Source organism: Mustelus asterias, chromosome 21 (assembly GCF_964213995.1).
Source record: "Mustelus asterias chromosome 21, sMusAst1.hap1.1, whole genome shotgun sequence".
Lineage (NCBI taxonomy): Eukaryota > Metazoa > Chordata > Chondrichthyes > Carcharhiniformes > Triakidae > Mustelus > Mustelus asterias.
Window position 1 is genome coordinate 74290788 of NC_135821.1, and position 21653 is coordinate 74312440.

The 21653-nt window shown below is 46.6% G+C and overlaps 1 protein-coding gene across 1 annotated transcript in view; it reads left to right on the forward strand.

Annotated features, from left to right (window-relative positions):
* The window catches only part of LOC144509413 (discoidin, CUB and LCCL domain-containing protein 1), a 147560-nt gene that overhangs the window by 79705 nt on the left and 46202 nt on the right, over positions 1–21653 (forward strand). Inside the window, exons 4-5 of the mRNA XM_078238258.1 lie at positions 12319–12370; positions 19991–20063. Coding sequence (XP_078094384.1) covers positions 12319–12370; positions 19991–20063 — 125 coding nt within the window. The remainder of the gene's footprint in view (positions 1–12318; positions 12371–19990; positions 20064–21653) is intronic.

Here is a 21653-nt window from a genome sequence, read left to right on the forward strand (position 1 = left end):
GGTGATCAGCACAGGCTTGGAGGGCCGAAGGGCCTGTTCCTATACTGTACTGTTCTTTGTTCTATTTGGAGTGGAGGTAAAAAGATTGAAGATTGTTTGAGAAGCAGGCTGAAAGATTTAGATTGTGGTTGTGATCTCTGCTGCTAATTAATTACCTGTGCGATGGCTTTTTTCTGTTATTTTCCAGATCCCACTTGTCAGGGTGTTACAATGATGAATTTAATAGTTTCTCTCCTTTATTGTCATCATTTGGTTTCACTTTTTGGTTTTTGTATCAGCTAGATTTTTCTTCGATAAAGATACCGAAAGATATGGAGCAAAGGTGGGTAAATGGAGCTGAGATGCAGATCAGCCATTATCGAATGAAATGTCTGAACAGTCTGCAGTGGCCGAGTGGCCTCTCTGTGCTTCTATTTCCAGATTTAAATAATTCCTGTAAAGTCTAAAATTTCATATTGATGCCTCTTTTGATGAAGGAGTTATTGGCCGGAATTCTCTGGCCTCGTCCGCGGCTAGGATTCTCCAGTCCCGCTGCAGTGAATGAAGTTTTGGCTGAGTGCCAAATTCTCCATTCTCGCTGGCAGCAGCGGCAGGGTGTCCAAGATCGGATAATTCCGACCGTGGTATCAGATTGCTAATAATTGGAGTGGAAATGTTACAGACATGCCTTTGAACAATGCTGAATTCTGAGTATTTGAAAGCCTCCATATCGATAACAAACCAACTTATTAAAGTTTATTTATTAGTGTCACAAGTCAGCTTACTTTAACACTGCAATGAAGTTACTGTGAAAATCCCCTAGTCACCGCACACTCTGGTGCCTGTTCGGGTACACTGAGGGAGAATTTAGCATGGCCAATGCACCTAACCAGCATGTCTTTCAGACTGTGGGAGGAAATCGGAACAGCCGGAGGAAACCCAGACAGACACGGGGAGAATGTGCAGACTCTACACATAGAGTCACCCAAGGCTGGAATTGAACCCGGGTCCCTGGCACTGTGAGGCAGCAGTGCTAACCGCTGTGCCACCACACCACAACGTGCCACAACGTACTGGCATCGGTGCACATTTGAGACCATTTGATTTGAAGATAAAGGGCCCAGATTGTCGAACGTGGCAAATGAAAGGCAAGAGTTCAGAATTGGCCGTTTCCACTGATAGTGGTCAGAACTCGTCACTGGCACAGCTGTTCTTGATGCTGAACGAGTGCCTGCAGGGATCCCTTTCCATACGTTAGAAAAAGAGCTGATGCGATTTCCTGGGCTCACAACCAGCTGTGGTAAAAAGTGTGGGCTGGTGGCCTGTTCCCAAGGTCCCGACCAACAACCCGTGGCTGTGTAGGAGCTTCCTTGGGCAAACTCAAGATCATATTTTCACTCCCATGGTAGGAAAATTCCAAAGGATTGGCAATGCAATGGAAAGAACTCTGAATCCCATCACTCGAGCTTTTTTTCTTCACATCAGTGTTGCAAACCATTGTGCCAGTCCAGTGTTGGGGACTTCCTGCGCTATCACATTTTAAAGATAGAATTCATTCAATTTTTTTAAATCAGGTCACTCCTTGTAATAATTCCTCTTGTTCACATCTGTTCGTAATTTAAAACAACATCTGCCTTTTTGTTAGCCAAGTATGTATAACAATCCCATGTGGCCATCTCCTTCACACTTTGAACAGAAGATTATATGCCGCCCACCAATGTTACCATTGTCTATAATGGTTACTGAGCCCGACGCCCACACAGGGGCCTCTTCTAGTACTCTCTTTAGATAAATCCTCAGCTTTCCCTAACCCCCCACCCCCCACCCCAACAACATGTAGCAGCCCATGTGAAATCTATTTGGTTCTTTGGAATACTGTGCTGCAAGACACTGGTATTAATCAGAGAGTTTTGGAACAGCAACAGCCTTATGCTGCTTTCTCCCACATTCGCTCTCCCTACGGTTTGGTGTTGTTCCCAACCAAATTCAGGACCGTGGGCGGCAGGGTAGCACAGTGGTTAGCACTGCTGCTTCACAGCTCCAGGGTCCTGGGTTCGATTCCCGGCTCGGGTCACTGTCTGTGTGGAGTTTGCACATTCTCCTCGTGTCTGCGTGGGTTTCCTCCGGGTGCTCTGGTTTCCTCCCACAGTCCAAAAGATGTGCGGGTTAGGTTGATTGGCCAGGTTTAAAAAAAAATTGCCCCTTAGAGTCCTGGGATGCATAGGTTAGAGGGATTAGCGGGTAAATATGTGGGGGTAGGGCCTAGGTGGGATTGTGGTCGGTGCAGACTCGATGGGCCGAATGGCCTCCTTCTGCGCTGTAGGGTTTCTATGATTCTAAAGAGGTGGAACTGGTGATTCCGGCAGCAGCAGATCACTCAGCCCAGAAAATTCTCAGCTTCCCTGGGTCAAGGGAAGTTGTTCCTTATATGTTTCACGGAACAGCCACTTGGGCCGTCGACTGCACATTGGAACAACCTTTCACATTTGAGAGAAATGCAAGATTTTGCATTTTGGCGTCGGACCCCAAAGTCAGGGTCATATAAGCATTCTGATCCCATACTCTCATAGAATCCCTACAGGGCAGCAGGAGGCCGTTCGGCCCGTCGAGTCTGCACTGACAACATTCCCACTTAGGCCCTATCCTCATCACCTCGCATATTTATCCTGCTAATCCCCCTGACACAAACAGAGAATTTAGCATGGCTGATCCACCTAACCTGCTCGTCTCTCAGACTGTGGGAGGAAACCGGAGCACCCGGAGGAAACCCACGCAGACACGGGGAGAATGTGCAAACGCCACATAGACAGTGGCCCAAGGCTGGAATCGAACCCGGGTCCCTGGCGCCGTGAGGCAGCATTGCTAACCACTGTGCCATCGTGCCACGTCATCCAAATTCAATTTTGCTTCACTTAGTGGCCATTAGACATGCTCAATGTTTAATTAAGGGTGGCAGGCAGGCTCTTGAAGATGCTGGGACATTAGCTGTCCAGTATGGAAGGAGCTTCAGCCTGACATTACAGGTAAGGTAGAGAGAGAGCGAGAGAATGCTTCTACCTTGAGGAAAAATCTGTCCAATAATTGTATCCATGCACACAATATGAGTTCTGGAAGGGAAGAACAAAGAAAATTACAGCACAGGAACAGGCCCTTCGGCCCTCCAAGCCTGCACCGACCATGCTGCCCGACTTAACTAAAACCCCCTACCCTTCCGGGGACCATATCCCTCTATTCCCATCCTATTCATGTACTTGTCAAGACGCCCCTTGAAAGTCACAACCGTATCCGCTCCCACTACCTCCCCCGGCAACGAGTTCCAGGCACCCACTACTCTCTGTGTAAAAAATCTGCCTCGTACTTCTCCTTTAAACCTTACCCTCGCACCTTAAACCTATGCCCTCTAGTAATTGACTCTTCCACCTAGGACAAAGCTTCTGACTTTCCAGCCTTGGGTCACTGTCTATGTGGAGTTTGCACATTCTCCCCGTGTCTGCGTGGGTTTCCTCCGGGTGCTCCGGTTTCCTCCCACAGTCCGAGAGACGAGCAGGTTAGGTGGATCAGCCGTGCTAAATTCTCCGTTTGTGTCAGGGGGATTAGCAGGATAAACATGTGAGGTGATGAGGATAGGGCCTGGGTGGGAATGTTGTCAGTGTTTATGTTTAAGTTTGTCTCCCTTAAAAGCAATGATGAAAGAATGCTTGACATAACTTTCCCGCCTCACTGGTGCAGATTCCATGAAACATCTTCTTCATATTTAATGTGTAAATTCATTTGAACCACTTTACTGTTGAGGAATGCAGCACTAAAGCATGACAATACTGTAGTTACAAATCTAAAAGCCTATATTATTCCACAAGACTGACCAAAACCCTCCTGATTGTGAAGGTTTACCACTGCCTATCTCTTTTGCAGAAGAACATGTTATTTCCTCACACACCACATACCTTCTGCGTCTGACTCTCCCCGGCGCCGTCTCCCACTTCTTCCCCTATTGTTGCAGAAGGAATTTTACTTTTCAGCCACCCAAACAGAATGACTGAGAAATCTTTGCAGTGAAGGTTAGCTGGAAACATTGAGGCTGGAGTACAGCAAGTCTGTCACTTTGTCCGATTGTGAATACATTTAATACAGAAGATGTTCACCAGGATGTTGCCTGGCCAGGAGGGTATTAGCTATGAGGGGGTGGGGGTTGGATAAACTCAGTTTGTTCTCACTGGAACGACGACCTGATAAAACTTTACAAGATTATGTGTGGCATTGACAGAGTGGATAGCCAGATGCTCTTTCCTAGGGTAGAAAAGTCAAGTACTTGGGGACAGCGATTGAAGGTGTGTGGGGAAAAGCTTAGAGGAGATGTGCGAGGCAAGTTTTTTACACAGAAGGTGGTGAATGCCTGGAACGCGCCGCCCTGGGAGCAGGTACGATAGCGGCATTTAAGGGGCATCTAGACGAATACATGAATAGGATGGGAATGGAAGGATACGGACTCTGTAAGTGCATAAGGTTTTAGTTTAGGCAGACATCATGATCGGCGCAGGCTTGGAGGCCAAAGGGCCTGTTCCTGTGCTATACTGTTCTTTGTTCTTTGTTCACTTATGGACCAGGTCTTGCTGGAGTGGAGCATCATATGGCATGCCCTCTATTTTTTGCACCCTTCAGCACTGTGCCATAAAACGGTGAGAGTGCCAACTGGGAACGGCACAGCAAAGATAACCGGGCATCTGGCACCATGGTCCGCATCTGATCACCAACATAACCCAGTCAGGTGGCATCTCAGTGTACCTGCGCCCTGCTTTAACTTGCATCACTCTGTGACCACGTCTCCACTTCCATGACAAGGTTAAACCCAATACAAGAAAACAGATGTATAACCAAAAGACAGCTTGTGATTCTCCTGGATGAAGTAACCGTGGTTAACATTATCTACACGAGGATCAAGGAGTTGGAAGAGATGGAGTCACAAGCTTCAGCATCAGGACAAGACAGCACACCACAACACTCTGAATCTCACACACTCGATTTGTAAATGCTCTGGGAAAGCAAGCCCCACACCGCTAAATGCTTGGGTTTTGACAAAAACTGGAAGAATATAGGCCGGAATTCTCCGACCGTTCACACCAGTGGGATTCTCCGGTGCCGCCGGAAGCGCAATGCCCACCCTCCGGTGTGGGGTGACATCAATGGGAATTCCCATTGACAGCGGCGGGACCAGAGAATCCGGCTGCTAGCAAACAACGCGCCACCTCCCGCCGGCAGGAAGACGCGGCTGGGAGGCCGGCAAATGCCGCAGTGCCTTGATGAAGTGTGCCTGTTTAATAGATATTCACTTCTTCTGGCGCTGCTGTTGTTATGTAGCGTGTCTATACATTTGTCCCATTCAGTCTAAGAGGATTTTATATCCTCCTCTAGGCACCAACCCTGCCTCACAGCACTGCTGCCTCACAGCACTGCTGCCTCACAGCGCCAGGGACTCGGGTTCGATTCCCGGTTTGGGTCACTGTCTGTGCGGAGTCTGCACGTTCTCCCCATGTCTGTGTGGGTTTCCTCCGGGTGCTCTGGTTTCCTCCCACGGTCTGAAAGATGTGCTGGTTAGGTGCATTGACCCAAACAGGCGCCGGAGTGTGGCGACTAGAGGAATTTCACAGTAACTTCATTGCAGTGTCAATGTAAGCCTTACTTGTGACTAATAAATAAACTTTAACTTTTAAACCTCCTACCCTGAGCGGTTGTTTAATACAGCTCAAAGGTTCAGGAATAGGACGATTGTTTTAGAAGTAGCAATGAAGCTACTGCACTGTCGGAGTACTAGCAATACTTTTACTCTGCTGACAAGTGGGAGTGAAACAGGGAACAGAATTTCAAGGCAACAAAAAAAAATTGTACACCGTTTTTCTTTCAGCTTTTATTTTTCTTTGAATCGTTTTATTATCTCTCACTACCTCCGAGGTCATGTCAAGGTAAACTCTAGTCTCTTTCGACTTCCTGTTAAATTTCCTGGTTGACACTCGGAGGTGAAGAAAGATTGCTGGTTCGTGCCCCTGCCCCATCCCTTTGATAAACTTGAGTTATTCCAGCTACATAGTTCTGCTGTGGTGACTGTCCTACCCTGTGGCTCTGTCGACATGATTTCTACTGCGTTCCAAACAGCATGGTGTGTGGGTTAATGCTTTCCTTCACTGAGTTTGCTGAGGATTGGGGAGGGGAGGGGTTGGGGGGAGAGGGAATGTGGGGGGTGGGGGGAGAGGGAATGTGGGGGGAGAGTGTAGGCGGTACTGCGATGGCGCGGCACCCAACAGACAGGGAAAAAAAATTAAAATAGTTGGAAAATGTGTACAGGTCAGCATTTTCTCTATGTAAGAGTTATTAACATTCCTCCCTTATCTTCTTTCTGACAAAGCTTTTTATTAACTGTGCTCCCTTTGTCCCAATGTTATTGAAGTGAAATTCTTAGTTTAAGTATTTCTTTCTCATTATAATTGAAGAAAGAAAGTTTTATGTTCATCACTCCTGTGATGCAGAAATTTGGACTCTGTAATCTTCCACAAACAGCGATGTGATAATGGCCAAGTGATCTGTTTTTAAGATACATTGGGCAAAGCTCTCCAGCCGTTCACGCCAGCGGGATTCTCTGGTTCCAGTGCGGTGAACAGAGATTTGGCTGATTACCAAATTCACCGTCCTCACACGCAGCGGCAGAGGGCGTGAACGGCCAGAGAATTTCTGCCACCATACTGGAACAGGGGTTGGTACCCACTCTACCAATAGACACCTGCGTGGTGTTGCTGATGTCACTGTTGTGCGCCCATTGTGCACTCACTATCAACTTGCTCACTGTGCCACCCCCCGGCCACTTCACCTGCCCCACCCACCTGCTCCCAACCCTGTAGACAGTGAGGGTACAGGGCAGAGACCGAGAGGGACGATGTGAGGGGTTGAGGGTGGGACAGTCAGTGAGATTATGAGCAGGGCAGTGAGAAAATCCTCATCAAAGCCCAGCAATTTTAACTGGTGCTTGGGTCAAGATTCAGTGAAAACTGCAATCACTAACCATACAATCCCACAGAATCTTACAATGCAGAAGGAGGCCTTTCGGCTCATCAAGTCTGCACCGACCACAATCCCACCCAGCTCCTATCTCTGTAGCCCCACGTATATACCCTGCTAGTCCTCCTGACACTAAGTGGCAATTTATCATGGCCAATCAACCTGACCTGCACATCTTTGGACTGTAAGAGGAAACCGGAGCACCCGGAGGAAACCCACGCAGACACGGTGAGAACGTGCAAACTCCACACAGACAGTGACCCAAGCCGGGAATCGAACCCGTGTCCCTGGTGCTGTGAGGCAACAGTGCTAACCACTGTGCCACCGTGCCGCCCCATGGTAAAATAAACACATTTTATCTGCACTTGGTTGAATATCTTTACATTGCTCTAGCAGTACATCTCCAAATGCAGCAAGACGTTGACAATATCCGAGCTTGGGCTGACACCTGGCAAGTAACATCAACACCCAACAAGAGCCAGGCAATGGCCATCTCCAACAAGAGGAAATCTAACCTGTTGACATTCAAGGGCATTACCATTGCTGAATCCCCCATTGTCAATCTCCTGGGGTTACCATTGCCCAGTAACTGAAATGGACCAGCCACATAAATACTGTGGCTACAAGAGCAGGTCAGAGGCTTAGGATCCTGCCGTGAGTAACTCATCTCCTGACCTCCCAAAGCCTGTCTGCCATCTACAAGGCACAAGTCAGGAGTGTGATGGAATACTCTCCACTTGCCTGGATGGGTGCAGCTCCAACAACACGCCAGAAGCTCAACACCATCCAGGACAAGCAGCCTGCTGATTGGCACCCCATCCACAAACATTCAATCACTTGACCACCAATGAGCAGTGGCAGTTGTGTGTGCCATCTACAGGATGCACTGCAACAACTCGCCAAGGTTCCTGAGGCAGCATCTTCCAAACCCAAAACCGTCACCATCTAGAAGGATAGAGTCAGCAAAAATAAGGGAACACCACTACTGAAACTTCCCCTTCAAGTCACTCACCATCCTGACTTGGAAATATATCGCCGTTTCTTCAGTGTCGCAAAATCCTGGAGTCATAGAGTCCATCATAGAATCATAGAATCATTATGGTGCAAAAGGAGGCCATTCGGCCCATCAAGACTCACCAACAACAATCCCACCCCAGGCCCCACCCCCACAATCCCACACATTTACCGCGTGAATTCCTCTAACTTGCACATCCTGGAAAACTAAGGGGCAATTTAGCATGGCCAATCAACCTAATTGCACTGTGAGTATACCTACATCTCATGAACTGCAATGGTTCAAGAAGGCAGCTCAACACCACCTTCTCAAGGGCAGTTAGGGATGGGCAATAAATGGTGGCTTAAACCGTGATGCGCACCTCCCATGAATGCAAACACAGCCTTTCAGATATTGATTGAGGGATAAATATTGGCCAGGAGACATGGGATAGTTCTCCTGTTCTTCTTGAACATACTGTCATTGCATCTTTTACATCCACCTGAGAGGGTCTCAGCTTATCATCTCATCCAGAAAGGAGCATCTCTAGAATACAAGAGCAGGGATGTACTTCTGAGGCTGTATAAGACTTTGGTCAGGCCCCATTTGGAGTATTGTGAGCAGTTTTGGACCCCATATCTAAGGAAGGATGTGCTGGTCTTGGAAAGGGTCCAGAGGAGGTTCACAAGAATGATCCCTGGAATGAAGAGCTTGTCGTATGAGGAACGGTTGAGGACTCTGGGTCAGTACTCGTTGGAGTTTAGAAGGATGAGGGGGGATCTTATTGAAACTTACAGGATACTGCGAGGCCTGGATAGAGTGAATGTGGAGAGGATGTTTCCACTAGTAGAAAAAACTAGAACCAGAGGGCACAACCTCAGGCTAAAGGGACAATACTTTAAAACAGAGATGAGGAGGAATTTCTTCAGCCAGAGAGTGGTGAAGCTGTGGAACTCTGCCGCAGAAGACTGTGGAGGCCAGGTCATTGAGTGTCTTTAAGACAGATATAGATAGGTTCTTGATTAATAAGGGAATCAGTGATTATGGGGAAAAGACAGGAGAATGGGGATGAGAAAAATATCAGCCATGATTGAATGGCGGCGCAGACTCAATGGGTCGAGTGGCCTAATTCTGCTCCTGTGTCTTATGGTCTTATCTCTGATGTGGAGTTCCCGGCATTAGACTGGGGTAGGCACAGTAAGTAGTCTCACAACACCAGGTTAAAGTCCAACAGGTTTATTTGGTAGCACGAGCTTTCAGAGCGCCGCTCCTTCATCAGGTGAGTGCAGGATTTGTTTCACAATAGGGCATATATAGACACAACTCAATTACAAGATAATGGTTGAAATGCGAGTCTTAACAGGTAATCAAGTCTTAAAGGTACAGGCAATGTGAGTGGAGAGAGGGTTAAGCACAGGTTAAAGAGATGTGAATTGTCTCCAGCCAGGACAGTTAATGAGATTTTGCAAGCCCAGGCAAGTTGTGGGGGTTACAGATAGTACGACATGAACACAAAATCCCGGTTGAGGCCGTCCCCATATGTGCGTAACTTGGCTATCAGTTTCTTCTCAACGATTCTGCGTTGTCGTGTGTCGTGAAGGCCGCTTTGGAGAATGCTTACCTGAAGATCAGAGGCTGAATGCCCTTGACTGCTGAAGTGTCCCCCAACAGGAAGAGAACACTCTTGCCTGGTGATTGTCGAGCGGTGTTCATTCATCCGTTGTCATAGCGTTTGCATGTTCTCGCCAATGTACCATGCCTCGGGACATCCTTTCCTGCAGCGTATCAGGTAGACAACGTTGGCCGAGTCACAAGAGTATGTACCGTGTACCTGGTGGATGGTGTTCTCACGTGAGATGATGGCATCCATGTCAATAATCTGGCACGTCTTGCAGAGGTTGCTGTGGCAGGGTTGTGTGGTGTCGTGGTCACTGTTCTCCTGAAGGCTGGGTAGTTTGCTGCGTACAGTGGTCTGTTTGAGGTTGTGCAGTTGTTTGAAGGCCAGAAGTGGGGGTGTGGGGATGGCCTTGGTGAGATGTTCGTCTTCATCAATGACATGTTGAAGGCTCCAGAGAAGATGTCATAGCTTCTCCTCTCCGACGAAGGACTGGACGACGAAGGGTACTCTGTCCGCCGTGTCCTGTGTTTATCTTCTGAGGAGGTTGGTGCGGTTTGTTACTGTGGCATGTCAGAACTGTTGATCGATGAGTTGAGCGCCATATCCTGTTCTTATGAGACTCCAATGGAACCATCCAGAGAAAAGTCAAAAGCAACTGTCAAATGTGTCAAAAGCAACCCTCAACCTGTCAAGCCATTTAAAACTCCTGTTTTTTAAATTTTTGGGGGAGGGGAATTGTATGGAGTCTTTAAAATGAAGTTATTGCATGCTGTTTCATAGTGATTATTGACATAAGCTTGAGGGTTATTATTACGAATTAGAGCTGCATGACTGATTTCACAACCTTCCACTATTTCAGTGGGGTGTCTGCCATTTCTCAATTTTATTGACAACTGCAAGTGGTTATAGATTCTTTGAAGTAGGACTATGAATTCCAATCTTTGTTTCATAAGAGATTAAAGACTTGAATGAAATCTTTGCTTTTGTCAGGAATTATGTAGCTAACGGAATATAAAGGTGGTGAGTGGTTTTTCTTACCAATGAGTGTGTTTTGTTTAGTCTGCAGTTGACATCGAGAACTTTATTTTATCTCTGCATGAGTCTGAGGCCTGCCCATGGTGGATACTGCATGAGGTGGCATGGAAGGTGTGTTCATGGTTCCCGAGAGTTGGCATCAGGGTTTTAAATGGCCGTGGGGGTAGTGAGAGGGTCATAGGTTAGCCTGGAGGGCGTAAGGGGGCATGAAGGTTAGGTGGAAGGGCATAGGTTGACATGGTAGGTATGAGGGGCCATGCCCGGGATGGAGGGCAGGGAGGGGTGTTGCATGGATTGGCATGGAGGTATGTGGTGGAGTGAAGAGGTATAAGGGTTGAAATGGGCTGTCTCACTTGGCATTTCATTAGCTTTGTCTTTGCCAGGTGCCATGACTAAGGTGGTGTGAATGACAGGACTGCACTCTCCAAGTATAGTCATAGAGCTATAATGGCACAAAAACAGGCCATTCAGCCCCTCAAATCCATACTGGCTCTCTGTAGAGCAATCCAGCCAGTCCCATTCTCCCGCTCTATCCGCATAACCCTGCAAGTTTATTTCCCTCGAGTGTCCATCCAATTGCCTTTGAAATGATTAATCATCTCTAGAGGGTCTTTTAAGAGACTTCTGGATGAGTACATGGGACTTAATAAGATTGAGGGTTATAGGTAAGCCTATATATAAGCCTAGGTAGGTAGGGACATGACCGGCGCAACTTGTGGGCCGAAGGGCCTGTTTGTGCTGTATTTTTTCTATGTTCTATGTTCTATCTCCACTTCCACCACCTTCATAGGCAGCAAGTTCCAGGTTCTTCCTCACATCCCCTACATCCCCAGCCTCAACCTAACATCCCTCTGTCTCTGTGCACTCCTTATAACTGTGTCATTGGCCAGAACTTTCCAGCCTGCATGCCAGCGGGATCTTCCAGCCCCAGCAATGGCGCACCCCCGCTGTGGGTTTCCTGGCGGCGAGGGAGGCATTCACCAAGAAACCCCATTGAGAACAGCGGGACCAGAAGATCCCACCACCAACCAGTGGCGAGCCAACTCTGTCGCCATGAAACACACAGCGGGTTGTCTGAAAAATTCCACCCATAGGGTCGATATTGCCGCTCCCTAACCCTTCTGCGAAATGAGTCACCTCACACTTCCCTCTGTTATATTCCAGGGTGGCACCTGAGTTGCGGCACAGTGACACAGTGGTTAGCACTGCTGCCTCACAGCTCCAGGGACCCGGGTTCAATTCCTGGCCTGGGTGACTGTTTATGTGGAATTTGCACGTTCTCCCTGTGTCTGCATGGATTTCCTCTGGGTGCTCCGGTTTCCTCCCACAGTCCAAAGATGTGCGAGTTACGTTGATTGGTCATGCTAAATTGCCCATAGTGTCCTGGGATGTGTAGGTTAGAGGGACTAGCGGGTAAATGCGTGGGGTTGTTGGGGATAAGGCCTGGGGTGGGATTGTCGGTGCAGACTCGATGGGCCGAATGGCCTCCTTCTGCACTGTGGTTATTCTATGGTTTCTATGATTGAGAAGGCTGCAGTGAAGACTGCAACTTTTTTCAGGAGGTGGGGGTGATGTGGGGGGTGGAAAACCATTGTATCAGAGAATACATACTCCGTTTACTAATGTATCAGTCCTGTGTTTTGTGCAGATTTGATTTCCTGTCTGGAGAAAGGGATTCATTATTCGCAGCAACATTTTAGGTAAGTTGAAATCCACATGAACCTTGTCTTGTGAGCTGCACATATTAAACCAAGCCTTGATGTGTAAAGTTTTGCATTGTTTAGAAAACAGAATTCCGGGAATGTTGGCGTATTGATGTGGAAATGGACTTGGAGGCAGCGAGGCAATTGTCCCACAGATAAATGGCAGCTATCACGCAATGAACACGCCTCTGTTAGGGGAGTTTATAGGACGACTTCAAGTGACAGGAAATAGGGCAAGCCAAAAATCCTCTTTTGGGAATGTTTGCTCTGCCAATATTATGTTTTCTTCCTCATGTTCCCACTTGAGTCAACAAATAAATTGCAAGTGCTTTCCAACTGTGATATCTAATCTGTCATTAGCAATTTTTTCAACTGCAGGACTGTGAGGAAAAAGCAGGGGACGAGGATTGGATCGCTCTTTCAAAGGGCAAGCTCACACACAATGGGCCAATTGGCCTCCTTTTTGTGTTTAATTCTACATTAATTAGAAATACAAATTAGAATTTGATTTGGTTTGATTCATTATTGTCACATGTATTGGCATACAGTGAAAAGTATTGTTGCGCACTATACAGACAAATTATAGTGTTCATAGAGAAGGAAATGAGAGAATGCAGAATGTAGCTAGGGTGTAGAGAAGGATCAACTTAATGCAAGGTAGGTGCATTCAAAAGTCTGACGGGAGCAGGGAAGAAGCTGTTTTTGAGTCAGTTGGTATGTGACCTCAGACTTTTGTATCTTTTTCCTGATGGAAGAAGGTGGAAGAGAGAATGTCCGGGGTGCGTGGGGTCCTTAATTATGCTGGCTGCTTTGATGAGGCAGCGGGAAGTGTAGACAGAGTCAATGGATGGGAGGCTGGTTTGCGTGATGGATTGTGTTACATTCATGACCTTTTGTAGTTCCTTACCAAGCTGTGATACAACCAGAAAGAATGCTTTCTATGGTGCATCTGTGAAAGTTGGTGAGAGTCGTAACCGGCATGCCAAATTTCCTTAGTCTTCTGAGAAAGTAGAGGCGTTGGTGGGCTTTCTTAACTATGGTGTCAGCATGGGGGGACCAGGACAGATTGTTGGTGATTTGGACACCTAAAAACTTGAAGCTCTTGACTCTTTCTACTTCATCCCCGTTGATGTAGACAGGGGCATGTTTCCTCTACGCTTCCTGAAGTCAATGACAATCTCCTTTTAACTAGAACTCTTTTAACGAGAATTTTAACAAGAATTTAACTAGAATTTCAATTAGAATGATAAACATACCACAGAATGTAGTTGAGGCCAAAACGTCGTCTGATTTCAAGAAGAAATTAGCTTTTGGGGCTAAAGGGATCAAGCGATATGGTGGGGGGGGGGGGGAATCAGGATATTGAATTCGATGAACAGCTATGATCAAAATGAATGGCGGAACAGGCTCGAAGGGCTGAATGGCCTACTCATGCTTCTAGTTTCTATGTTTCTATATAAACAGGATGAAAGATCATGCGACACCAGGTTATAGTCCAGCGGGTTTATGTGAATCATTAATTTCAAATAAACCTGTTGGACTCTTACTGGTGTCGTGTGACCTCGTATCTTGTCCACCCCAGTCCATAACCGGCATCTCCACATCTATGTACACAAGGAACTCAAACTTGAAAGAAAATGTATTGCTTTTAAATGTTCATTGTGCGCAGTGATCAACATTGCAATGTGGTTATTTAACCTGATGCAGGATAGGTTTGGTTATCTTTTCGACAGATTAATATTTGGTGCGGTATGCACAAAGTTTCTACTGTGACTGTACCTTTTAGCTGTGTACATACTGCAGAGGACAGATAAAGGATATCTGGCTGCCAGAAAGACTTGGAAGCTAACAGATGCCCAAAACATTTATAAATAGCAACTCTGAGCTGTATAATCTCTCACTCTGAATATAGAGTGTGAAAATGTTTCTGCGACTACACTTAGTTACCAAAGCATAGTGTGTCCGACCTCCTCAATTATGGGCTGCCTTCATGTTTTGTTTGTTTTTGCTGAGGCCTCTGACTCATTCCGTCAGTGCATGTGTGTGTCTGTCATAGACTGACACGAATAAAGGCTGAATAAACTGGAGGAAGTGTGATGGGAGCCTGAGATAACTGAAACAATCAAGTTCCTCGCAAACTTTGCAACACCATAACGGTTGGAGACTGGTGGGGATATTCTGAGGATGTAGAACGCTTCCTGCACTGTGGATGGAGCTCAGAGACACAAATGATGCCCACAGCCAGCAGACCATCAGAAAGTATCAGATCAGTTGATGTGTGTAACCACCCACATTCCAGGTAGAAATGTGTGAGTGCATCACAGGGTTGCAACATTTACATTTTTGCAAGTAGCATACTCATTCATCATACAAAGGTGCATGAGATGAGCAATGGTTTCTCTCTACATAAATTGTTGTGCTATTGCTTTGCGTTGTACATCACACGGAGCACAAACCTCACGCACTGTTCCCTCTGATTGCTGCGTATGGCCTGCTTCTTGCATGGTGTGGTCCCTTTATGATTGCTCTGTGGCTGCACATGAATGCATCTTAAAGGAGCCACTTCTCGTACACAGCCTCTTTGTCTCCTGCGCTGTAAGACCTGACTCCTATTTCCCACCTCGCCGGGAAAGTTCAGCCCACGCATGACTTCTGTTTATCTCATACACCAATTCCAGACGTGCAGGTCTCCTTCTATCCTGTCACGGGGGCTTGACATCCATACACTATGCCCCCTCATGACAGTTGCATGAGAGAGTCTGCCTCCACACATATGCTAGACACATACACAGACCACAGAGAGGAAACACACGGGACCATTTCCTCTGAGACGAAGCTAACGGCCTTTATCCTGATAGGAGAAGAGTAGATTCAGGTTTTAACAAGTCTATGACAGTGTCAATTCTTGGGTTTATTCACACCAGGGTGTGTGGCTAATGGAGAGAGATCTACACATCTGAAGGCTTGTCATCTGAACACATCTTCAGGGTGGAGAGAGTTATATAGGCTGCACTGCTGACCAATGGAAGTCCAGCTATTCACTTCCCCAGAGAAGAGCGGCGAGCTTACCAAAACATTCGAGGTATCAAACAAGCGTGAATACAAGAGCGTTTCAGACCCATTTTCTCTGCGAAATTCAAATCTTATCACACTTCAAAAGAAAATGAGGCAATATGTGATTCTCACCAACCGTGTGAGTGAACGGAGTCTATTCAGACAGGAAACCAGCTGCTGACTGCTAGCGAGCGCTATTGCGCGTGCATCTGATCTCTCAATGCACTACGTACTATGTATGGGAGATTGTCACTCCTCTTCTCCCCTGGGCATCACTTCCCCCACCCCCCCCAATTGCCTCCCGATTGCACCTCCCATACAACGCCCTCACCGCCCCCCCCACAATTCCCCCACCATCCGATCGCTGCCCCTGTTCACCCCTCCTCTGGCAGCTCAGCGCTCTTGTTCACCCCTACATTGATCGCAGCCACAGCGATCCCTGATTGCAGAGTACACAGTTCTTTATGCACTGCCTCCCCTTAGGCCCAGCCCCTTGGCAATGCCCAGTGCTCAGTGGGCAGTGCCAGGGTGCCAGGTGGGTGATGCCAGGCTGGCAGTGCCAGGGTTCCAGGGTCCCATTTATATAGGTCCTTGGTGAGGCCACACCTAGAATATTGTGTGCAATTTTGGTCTCCTTCTCTGAGGAAGGATGTTCTTGCTCTCGAGGAAATGCAACAAATGTTTACCAGGCTGGTTCCAGGGATGGCGGGACCAATGAATGAGGAGAGATTAACTAGGTTAGGTTTATTTTCGCTGGAGTTCAGATGAATGAGGGGGGTTCTCAGAGAGACTTATAAAATTCTAACAGGACTAGACAGGGTAGATGCAGGGAGGATATTCCTGATGGTGGGGGAGTCCAGAACCAGGGGTCACAGTCTGAGGATTCAGGATAGACCATTTAGGACAGAGGCGAGGAGACATTTCTTCACCCAAAGAGTGGTGAGCCTGTGGAATTCATTACCACAGGAAGTAGTTGATGCCAAAACATTGAATGTATTGAAGAGGCGGCTGGATATAGCACTTGGGGCGAATGGGATCAAAGGTAATGGGGAAAAAGCAGGATTAGGCTGTTGAGTTGGATGATCAGCCATGATCGTAATGAATGGCAAAGCAGGCTCGAAGGGCCAAATGGCCTCCTCCTGCTCCTATCTTCTATGTTTCTATGTTAAATGCCATAAATTTACATTCAAATTTATTATAAAATATGCTAATCAGGCTCATGTCCTTACTGGATGGGGGGGCTGGTGCGGGGAGTCAGAGGAAGGTCACAAACTGAAATCTCGCCAGCCATAATCCCGTTTTGTGCCTCTTGTGGGATTTAGCGTCCATTACAGGATTTGAGCCCGTGACTAGCGTGCCTGCTTCTCCCATTGTTTCTCCGATAGAAATATGCTTTCTTCCCCTCAACCTTGATTGGAACTCCCACCAAAAGGAAATTATTCTGGGAGAGTTATTCCTTCATGCTCTTAATCAGAATTCTTCATGTTATTAAATCCTACTCTTACACAAGTGTTGCAGATTCTCCAGCCAGTTGGCTGTCTACAATACATGTTGTATTGGTTACACAGTAAGAAGTTTAATAACACCAGGTATTGGTTACACCCAGGACTGGCAGTGACACACTATCGGTAAGGCTATAACTGCACGGATTTTACTGTCAATGGCAAACAAAAATTGTTCACTGTTCATCACCTGTACAGTTGCCCACAGACTTTCTGTGGGCTTTTGAGAAAGGAAATTTGGCATATCAGCTCCAACTCTCACCAACTTTTACAAATGCACCACAGAAAGCATTCTTTCTGGTTGCATCACAGCTTGGTATGGCTTCTGCTCAGCCCAAGACTGCAAGAAACTACAAAAGGTCGTGAATGTAGCCCAATCCATCACACAGACCAGCCTCCCATCCATTGACTCTGTCTACACTTCCCGCTGCCTCGGGGAAAAGCAGCCAGCATAATTAAGGACCCCACGCACCCCGGACATTCTCTCTTCCACCTTCTTCCGTTGGGAAAAAGATACAAAAATCTGAGGTCACGTACCAACCGACTCAAGAACAGCTTCTTCCCTGCTGCCATCAGACTTTTGAATGGACCTACTTTGCATTCAGTTGATCTTTCTCTACACCCTAGCTATGACTGTAACACTACATTCTGCACTCTCTCGTTTCCTTCTCTATGAGCAGTATGCTTTGTCTGTATAGCGTGCAAGAAACAATATTTTTCACTGTATGTTAATACATGTGACAATAATAAATCAAGTCAAATCTAATCAAAGAGGCCCAATTTTGACCCATACACTTGTAAAGAGATCCATTGAGGCCCGTAGTCATCAAGTACCTAAAACGTGCCCATCAACCACAAGGGAAATGGACAAGCAATAACGTGTCAAGAGGCACTTGAAGAATCTACACCAGGAAGTGTCAATTAGAATATTTAATTCAGATTAAAACATCCTGTACGAAAAACAAACTAAGGAGAAGGAAAGAATGGTGAGAGTAAGAAACAGATAAAGCTGACAAAGGAAAGGTTAAAAGCTTTAGTTTATTTTAACAATAAAAATCTAAAGGAGTAAGATTTCAAACTTATGAAAATTAATTTTCCAGGCCAAAGAGGTTGTTTTGCTGAAACTAACAGTTACTACTTTCTTACACTTGAATGGACAGGCCCTAAACTTTTCTGGTGTGTTTATTTGCTGTCAGTGGATTACAAATTCATGTCTTTCATGTGTTTGAATGGCGAGTCTCTTGCTGAGGTATTGGTTCAGTAAGGCTTGTGGTGGATAACTCAGATAACAACTTCCTGATTTCCACGTTTAACTGTGCATGTGTAGAGGCCAGACGTTGCTGTCCGATTTATTCCAGAATAACAGTGAGTGCTGTCAGCTTTTCATTATTCCAGTTAGGGGGGCACAGTGGGTTAGTACTGCTGCCTCACAGCGCCAGGGACCTGGGTTTGACTCCAGTCTTGGGTGACTGTCTGTGTGGAGTTTGCACATTCTCCCCATGTCTGCGTGGATTTCCTCTGGGTGCTTAGGTTTCCTTCTACAGTCCAAAGATGTGCAGGTTAGGTGTACTGGCCATGTTAAATTGCCACTTAGTGTCCAAAGAAGGCACGATGGTGCAGTGGTTAGCACTGCTGCCTCACAGCGCCAGGGACCCGGGTTTGATTGCCAACTTGGGTCACTGTCTGTGCGGAGTCTGCACGTTCTCCCCATGTCTCCGTGGGTTTCTTCCGGGCGCTCCGGTTTCCTCCCACAGTCTGAAAATCGTGCTGGTTAGGTGTATTGGCCATGCTAAATTCTCCCACAGCGTACCCGAACAGGTGCTGGAGTGTGGCAACTTGAGGATTCTCACAGTAACTTAATTGCAGTATTAATGTGTTAATGCCTACTTGTGTTGCTAATAAATAAACTTAAAGAAGTGCAGGTTAGGTGGATTGGCCATGCTAAATTGTCCCTTAGTGTCCAAAGATGTGCAGGTTAAGTGGACTGGCCATACTAAATTGCCCCTTAGTGTTCAAAGATGCAGTAAGAAGTCTCACAACACCAGGCTAAAGTCCAACAGGGGTTTATTTGGTAGCACAAGCTTTCGGAGCACCGCTCAGGCATCAGGTGAGTGCCTCCTGATGAAGGAACAGCGCTCCAAAAGCTCATGCTACCAAATAAACCTGTTGGACTTTAACCTGGTGTTGTGAGACTTCTTACTGTGCCCACCCCAGTCCAACGCCGACATCTCCACATCATGTTCAAAGATATGTAGGTTAGATGGATTAGCCATAGTAAATGTGCGGGGTTACAGTAATAGGATGGAGAAGTGGGCCAAGGTAGAGTGCTCTTTCGGAGAGTCGGTGCAGACTCGATGGGCTGAATGGCCTCCTTCTGCACAGTCGGAATTCTATGACAAAATCCAGGCCATTATAAAGGAAGTCAACTCAGTGCCTCAAATGGTGTCTGAGACGCAACTGAAATTAGTTAAGGGTGGCAACAGAAAACATGTGACTCTTTCTTATTGGCCCTCCAGTGAATTTAAAAAGATCCAGTGACATACTGATAAAGGAAAGTGGCACTTATCCAGAGAATCCCCACAGTGCAGAAGGAGGCTATTCGGTCCATCGAGTCTGCATCGACCAGAATCCAACCCAGGCCCTATTCCCATCACCCCACATATTTCCCCTGCTAATCCCCCTGACACCAAGGGTCAATTTAGCATGGCCAATCAAACATAACCCGCACATCTTTGGACCATGGAAGGAAACCGGTGCACATGGAGGAAACCCACGCAGACATGGGGAGAATGTGCAAATTCCATGCAGTTAGTGACCCAAGCCGGGAATTGAACCCGGGGGGGCTCTTGGCGCTGTGAAGCAGCAGTGCTAGCCACTGTGCACCGTGCCGTCCCTTGGAAGTCCTGCATTTGGCTTGCACAGTGCTCTGCCTGAACAGCAATGTAAAACCACTTTTAGAATACAGCTGACACAAGATACACTTAATGTAAGTATCGATTTACCGAGATGTTCATCGTTTTCAGTGTTTTTGCGCTAACTGTTCCTTTTGCTTCCATTACAGTAAATATTGTCCAGCAGGTTGTAAAAATGTCACTGGTGATGTTTGGGGAAATCTTCGGCAGGGTTATCGCGATGTGAGTACGAATCAACTCATTAAACAAGTAGCCAGTTGAATTTTTAAGATGTGTAATTATTAATACCATTTCCATTTTTACTTGTTCTCCTGTCATTAAGTTGCTTGTAATTCAGTGTGCTTTTGCTGAATTTAACAGAATTAAATATCGTTGCATTCTGTTTCCCGTAATGCCTGCCACAAATAGTTTCGACAAGAATGTAAGAAATAGGGACAAGAGTAGGCCTTGTGGTCCCTCAAGCCTGCTCTGTCATTCAGTAAGATAGTGGCTGAATAAAGGCGGCACGGTGGCACAGTGGTTAGCACTGCTGCTTCACGGCGCCAGGGATCCGGGTTCAATTCCAGCCTCGGGTCACTGTCTGTGTGGAGTTTGCACGTTCTCTCCGTGTCTGCGTGAGTTTCCTCCGGGTGCTCCGGTTTCCTCCCACACTCCAAAGATGTGCAGGTTAGGTGGATTGGCCGTGCTAAATTGCCCTTTAGTGTCAGGGGGACTAGCTAGGGTAAATGCATGGGGTTATGGGGATAGGGCCTGGGTGGGATTGTGGTCGGTGCAGACTCGATGGGCCGAATGGCCTCCTTCTGCACTGTAGGGATTCTATGATTCTCTTGTTATGGGACACCCCCTGTCATCCCAAGATATAACTCAATACTTCATCAAAATACATATGCAATTTAGAGACTGGAACTATCGGATTTTTCAGTGATAAAGTATTAATAACTTCACCTCAGTGAGTCAGCGCAGAGTTCAATTTCTCCTCTAGTTTGCCTAGGTTGTACGAATCTGGTGCAGAAAATGGACAACATTTCCAAATATTGTATATTCATTCTTTTTTCCTATGTCTTCTTTGACAACTTTTATTGTAGCGTAGGGAAAAGGTATCCTGCAAGAATTCAGATTTCTTAGGCTGTTCAGCTCAATTGGCGTCTCTTTGTCGTGTAATTCTGTGCAAGTTCAGAGTCAATGCAGAAACATTGAGCCTGTTTGATTGGTGTAGGATCAAATCATTGGAGCCAGCTCAAAGCCCTCTGGGTTATTCTCAATGTTGCTGAATTTTATGCTCATGAACTTAAGATAAGTCCAGCTGGATGAGTTTAGTGTTTATCCGCACTCAAGATAAGTTTAAAGTTTATTTATTAAAGTCACAAGTATATATATTAACATTACAATGAGGTTACTATGAAAATCCCCTAGTCACCACACTCCCGGCGCCTGTTTGGCTACACTGATGGAGAATTTAGCACGGCCAATGCACGTAACCAGCACGTCTTTCAGAATGTGGGAGGAAACCGGAGCACCCGGAAGAAACTTGTGCAGTCACGGGGAGAATGTGCAGACTCCGCACAGACAGTGACCCAAGTTAGGAATCGAACCCAGGTCCCTGGGGCTGTGAGGCAGCAGTGCTAACCACTGTGCCGCCCTCACATTGCCCCCTTGCCCACTCGGAGTTCACCCCACTGAATTCTGAATCGGATATAATTGAGTTGGAATCACATTATGTAATATTAGCAATGAACTCATTGATGTACAGTGTTACAAAACCTTCCATCTGTGAACATTTCCATCAACATTTTAACTGTAAATTTATCAGAT